We start from the raw sequence: 5,953 nt of genomic DNA on the forward strand, positions 1-5,953 counted from the left end.
CATAATGGAGGGCACTCTTGACTCCATGTTCTCCCCCATAATGGAGGACACTCTTGACTCCATGTTCTCCCCCATAATGGAGGACACTCTTGGGAGCCTTGGTGACACTGAGCTCCCCATGGCTCTACATCATATAAGATACACTATTAGCAGATGAACCCTGATGTTCTCTCAAGATCATTTTTCTTCACTAGAGATGTATTTTCTTCACTAGAGTCAGCTGAGGTGACTGATCAAAAGCGTGCTTTCTTTCCGCCCTTTCGCAACTTGAAAGAAATCAAGCCTACCGATGTCTTAATGCCAACTTGTTTGTCACGGCCTTCGAGTCAGCCTGGGAGTTCCCCCTCAGCCGGAGAGTGGCCCTCCATCTTAACGACAGTAAAGTTAGCGCCTGTAGTCGCATTCTCAGTTCTAATATGTAATAATATGTCAATATATCATATCCTTTTCATTTTTATTTCATTTGGATAGCTAGCTTTAGTTTTTGTCTGACCAGCGTGCGCAGTGATAATTCATTTCTGATTTCATTATTGTTTGCACTAAAGACTGTTCTGAGTTGCAGCGCTCTTCTATATTTACCAAATAGTTTTATTTGAGGTATTTTATGAGTTCTATTAGTGAACTAGCATTAATCACTGGTGGTGGGGGATAAATTGTCCCCACGGGGATACAAATAATAATTCAGCTGCAAAGGGACATATAGACCAGAGGAGGGGAAATCCCCCTCACACTCTGGTTGTGTGTTGACTGAATGTTTTGTGTGTATGTGGTTGTGTGTGTTGGATGGCTGATGTGTGTGTGTGTGTGGTTGTGTGTGTTGGGTGACTGTTGTGTGTGTTTGATGACTGGATGAGAGTCTTGCTGTTGGTTTCTGCTGTGAACACAGCCGCTGTGATCTCAGTGAGACGGCGACTGCTTGCCTGTTGACTTCAGGCCCATTAGTTAGTGTATGTGTGTGTACAGTACGTCTGTGTGTGTGTGTGTGTGTGTGTGTGTGTGTGTGTTGACTTCAGGCCCATTAGTTCTCTGTCGGGGGTCACTCCTCAGGGAGCCACTGGATGGCAGCCTGGGGGGCTCATCAGTCTAGCAGCAGCCCACAGCCGCTCTGCCACTAAGGGAGTGTGTATGTGTTTTTAAGTGTGTGTGTGTGTGTGTGCACTACCTGGAGGTTTTGTGTGTTTACATGTGTGTTTACATGTGTGTTTACATGTGTGTGTGTGTGTGTGTGTGTGTGTGTGCGTGTGTGTGTGTGTGCGTGTGTGTGTGTGTGTGTGTGCACTACCTGGGGGTTTTGTGTGTTTACATGTGCGTTTACATGTGTGTGTGTGTGTGTGTGTGTGTGTGTGTGTGTGTGTGTGTGTGTGTGTGTGTGTGTGTGTGTTTTTGTGTATGTGTGTGCGTGTGTGTGCACTACCTGGGGGTTATGTGTGTTTACATGTGTGTGTGTGTGTGTGTGTGTGTGTGTGTATATAAGTGGGTATGTATGTGTGTGTGTGTGTGTGTGTGTGTGTGTGTGTGTGTGTGTGTGTGTACGTATGTATGTTCCGTGTGTATGTGTTCTGACTGTATCCGAAGCACCACCGCTTCATTCTATATGACATCCAATAGAGCTGTGATTGGTTGCAATCTCGCCAGGCCTGCCATGTCTTTGACATGCCTGATCGAAATCATCACCTGTGTGGGCAAATCACTTTGATTGATTATGACAGGAGAATTTCATGTATCGATTTCATTGTGTTTCTCTCCATCATGTGTCTCTGTCTCAGTGTTTTATTTTCTCCTGTCACAGACGTATATCTTCACAGACACTCCAGACGAGGACATAGCCTCCAAAGGTAGGGGTCACCAGTGGGAGTGAGATTCAGCTGCAGAATACCAATCAGCACTTTTATGCTTTGAAGTCCAGTGCCTGACCTCTTTCTCTCTCTTTCTCTCTCTCTCTCTCTCTCTCTTTCACTCTCCTTCTCCTTCTCTTTTCTTCCTGTCACTCTCTGTCCTGCTTTCTGCCTCACTCTTTCACTCTCTTGTATCATTCTGTCACTCTCCCTCTCTCCTTATCCATGTCTCTTTTCATCTCTTCCCTGACCTCTCTCTCTCTCTTTCTCTCTCTCTCTCTCTCTCTCTTTGCCCACCTCTCTTTATCTCTCTGTCTCTTTCTCTCGGTCTCTCTCTCTCTCTCCCCTCTTTTCTCACTCTTGCTGAGCAGGCCACAATCTCATCCTGACCAACTGCCCTCCGGAGCACAGCCACCAGGCCCTGTCGTGTAAGATGGCCGCCGAGTATGATCACTTCATGGCTTCGGACAAGAGGCGAGTCAGCAGCTTCCAAACAAACAAAACAGGATGTTTCACAACACCGAGAGAACATCACACTTCCCCTGCTCTCATGACTTTATCTGTTAGCTATCATGACCTCTGCCAAAACAGGAACTAACCCCCGCCCAATCGCTCACCCTCTTGCTGTTGATTGTGTTGTGTTGTTGACATGTGTCTCAATGCAAAGTTGCCAGGCCTGCGCAAACCTGCCAACCTCACGTGTTGCGTTTTGGGACAACAGCGCCCTCTACAGGGAGGCGAGGGTAACTCCAGCCTGAAGGACACTATATAAGCTTTATTGTACTGACGTGGCTCTCTGAGAGAGGATGAGTGTCTGTCTCATGGTAAGAAGAGGGTATCAGCCAGACAAGCCGTATTCAGCTATCATTCCGCTCTGGTGTATATGAGATTCAAGACGTGTAAACCAAGAAAGAGTTAATGGCACAGCTGGTGTTCTTAAAAACAGCCCAGGTCAAGAGTGTTAGGATTTAGTGGCGTACTACCCTGTCAGGATGAATAATATAGTTAGGGGAACAAATCTGTACCAGATCATAGGCTTTTAACTATGGTTATGTCATCGAATAGTTCTCTCTTTTAATTCCTCCATTGTTTCAAAGGTTGAGACCAGAATACCAAAAATGCTACAACATCCCAAGGCCTCTTCCCTGGTATTAGTGTCCTCTATATGTCAATGTATGTAGATGAGAGTCATAACACCAAGTACTGGTGTTAACGTCCCAAAAAGGCCAAACTGTGGTCAAGTTTGAACCTTCCCCCATTGTTGTGAGCCCCAGGGAATGCTGCTGAAACGGCTAAGTAACTAAATACAGATGTTCCTGTCTCTGTTTCGGTCGGTGCAGGTGGCTGTGTCACGTCGACGATGACAACTACCTGAACCCAGGGGCCCTGTTGTCTCTCCTCTCTGCGTTCCCATTGGACAGTGACATTTATGTGGGCAAGCCCAGCCTGGATCGACCAATGAAGGCCCACGAGCTCCTGGAAGGCAATAAGACGGTCAGTGTTCCAACTGTCCCACAATGCAATGCAAAAGCACCACCTTTAAGCATAAGAGCTCTGTGGCTCTCTCTTGTCTCATGTTTGGCATTTTGAATGTTATGAAATGGATTCGAATTTGCCAAAGGGGAAGACATGCAGGGCAATCATAGTGTGGTCACCGGCTAGTGATTTGCTTTCTCTGGGACGATCAATTATTAGCGTATTGATCCAGATGATTCTGTTATGCTGGTTGGCTAGGGTCCACTGGGAGTAACCCATCACACACTAGAAATCTACTAGGTGTGTGTGTCTGTGTGAGTGTGTGCGTGTGTGTGTGTGTGTGTGTGTGTGTGTGTGTGTGTGTGTGTGTGTATGTGTCTGTCTGTATGTAGCCCTCTCCATACTCAGTGTGCTTGTTCAAACATGCTTACTTTACTGTACTGCACATGTATGCAAGTAAATATGAAATGTCATATGCACACACAATCATAGCACCTGCATACAACATTGGACACACTGAACACACACACACACACACACACACACACACACACACACACTGGCATTCTCCTTGAGTTCTGATCATTATCATGTCTTGGCCCATTCTCCCCCCCTCAAGGGGAACTCTTAAGCTTCCGTCTTTCCAGTGTGTGTGAAAGTGTATGTGCTCATGGCCAAATGAGAAGACTCACGCTATCAGGGCAATCTATTCAAATCCAGCTAGTGTGCGTCAGCGCCAACCAAGCCCCAGTGGCTCCTGGGTAATAACTATGTGCCTCACCTTTTCATGTCTGCGCTCCGCTGGGATGGGGAGCTCAGCGCACGGAAGAAAGGACTGAAAGAGAAGAGGGGGAAGCTGAGACGACACGGCTGAATGCAGATAGATGGAAACAGAGAGGGAGGGAGAGAGGGAGGGAGAGAGGGAGAGGGAGAGAGAGGGAGGGAGAGAGAGGGAGAGAGAGAGAGAGGCGGAGGGAGAGGGAGGGAGAGAGAGAGAGAGAGAGGCGGAGAGAGGGAGAGAGAGGGAGAGAGAGGGAGAGAGAGGGAGAGGGAGAGAGAGGGAGGGAGAGAGAGAGAGAGAGAGAGAGGGAGGGAGAGAGAGAGGGAGAGAGAGAGAGTCCTCTATTCCTCTATCTGTGTAATCACAATAGCCTGTATCATCAGATGACCGTTGTTTCTCATAGATGGGTTGTTTAAGGTAATTGTGTGAGTGTATGTGAGTGTGTGTGTGTTTGTTTCTGTTTTTATCTCTGTGTTTATGGACTATGTATATATATATATATATGACTTATGTGTGTAAAGATGGGTTGGTCATGCATGATGATATGCAACTGAATGTCCCATACAGCTGTTGTGTGTCTCTGAGTCATGATGTACTTGTGAAGGTTGAAAGCCATGGAGCACACACACACGCTCACACACACACACACGCACACACACACACACACACACACACACACACACACACACACACACACACACACATACATAGAGACACACACTCACATACATACACACAATGTATTTATATTGGTCTATAGGAATTATGTGTGTGAATTTGTGTATGTCTAGTGTCTTTATGGGTGTGTGCATCTTTGAAACCCAGATATACACCAAATTGCTAAATAAATCTATTTAGGCAATGTCCTCTCTGATGTATTACAGTATGCCTCAATAGGTAGGCTATATCAGTACTACTGTATCGTAGGACAAAGGATGCCCTTCAGAACATCTGTGTGTGTGTGTGTGCGTGTTTGTGTGTGTGTTTGTGTATGTATGGATCAGCGTGTGTGTGCTTGTGTCTGTGTGTGCGTGTGTGTGTGTGTATGTGTGTATGTGTGTATGTGTGTTTGTGTACGTGTGTGTGTGTATGTATGTGTGTGTGTGCGTGTTTGTACGTGTGTGTGTATGTGTGTATGTGTACATCTGTGTGTGTGTGTACTTGTGTGTGTGTGTATGTGTGTGTGTGTTTGTACGTGTGTGTGCCTGCCTGCCTGTTTGTGTGTGTGTGTGTGTGTGTGTGTACTTGTGTGTGTGTGTGTATGTGTGTGTGTGTTTGTACGTGTGTGTGCCTGCCTGCCTGTTTGTGTGTGTGTGTGTGTGTGTGTGTGTGTGTGTGTGTGACAGGCCACATAATAGCTGCAGTTGGCAGGATGAGTGACACCCAACCTCTCTGCACTCGACTAAACTCCTCTTATCTCTCCGGCTCGCTGTCCTGTCCTCTCTCTCTCTCTAGCAGTCCAGATTTACGGCCCTGGACAGCCAGGGCCCCGGAGTCCCCCAGGGGCCCGGCAAGGCCAGGGAGGAGACACTGACACGGATGAGCAGGAAGACCTTGAGGGGTGGGAGACAGAGAAATGAAAAAGAGATGAATATAGGGGAGGTAGAGAGAAGAGATAGAGAGAGAAGGAGAGAAAAGAGAAGGTAGAGGAAGAGTGTGGCTGTGTAAAGAGAGTGAGAGAGAGAGAAAAAGAAGCAGAGGAGAGAGAGTGGAAAAGAAGAGATGAAGAAGAGAACAGATAGAGGTGAGAATGAAAAGCGGGAGGTAGAGAGAGAGAGAAAGAGAGAGACCGAGAGAGAGAGAGAAGAGAAAAAGAAAGTGAGGAGACAGGAGGTGAACTACCTGCATAGAACAGAGGCAA

The 5,953-nt window shown here is 46.9% G+C and overlaps 1 protein-coding gene across 1 annotated transcript in view; it reads left to right on the top strand.

Moving 5' to 3' along the window:
- Positions 1 to 3,588, top strand: part of LOC105900239 (beta-1,3-N-acetylglucosaminyltransferase manic fringe) — a 12,743-nt gene extending 9,155 nt beyond the window's left edge. Inside the window, exons 2-4 of the mRNA XM_031562317.2 lie at positions 1,790 to 1,835; positions 2,207 to 2,309; positions 3,176 to 3,588. Of these exons, the coding sequence (XP_031418177.1) occupies positions 1,790 to 1,835; positions 2,207 to 2,309; positions 3,176 to 3,425 (399 nt within the window). The 3' untranslated portion in view covers positions 3,426 to 3,588. The remainder of the gene's footprint in view (positions 1 to 1,789; positions 1,836 to 2,206; positions 2,310 to 3,175) is intronic.
- Positions 3,589 to 5,953: the final 2,365 nt, after the last annotated feature.

The sequence above is a fragment of the Clupea harengus genome, chromosome 24 (assembly GCF_900700415.2).
Source record: "Clupea harengus chromosome 24, Ch_v2.0.2, whole genome shotgun sequence".
NCBI lineage: Eukaryota > Metazoa > Chordata > Actinopteri > Clupeiformes > Clupeidae > Clupea > Clupea harengus.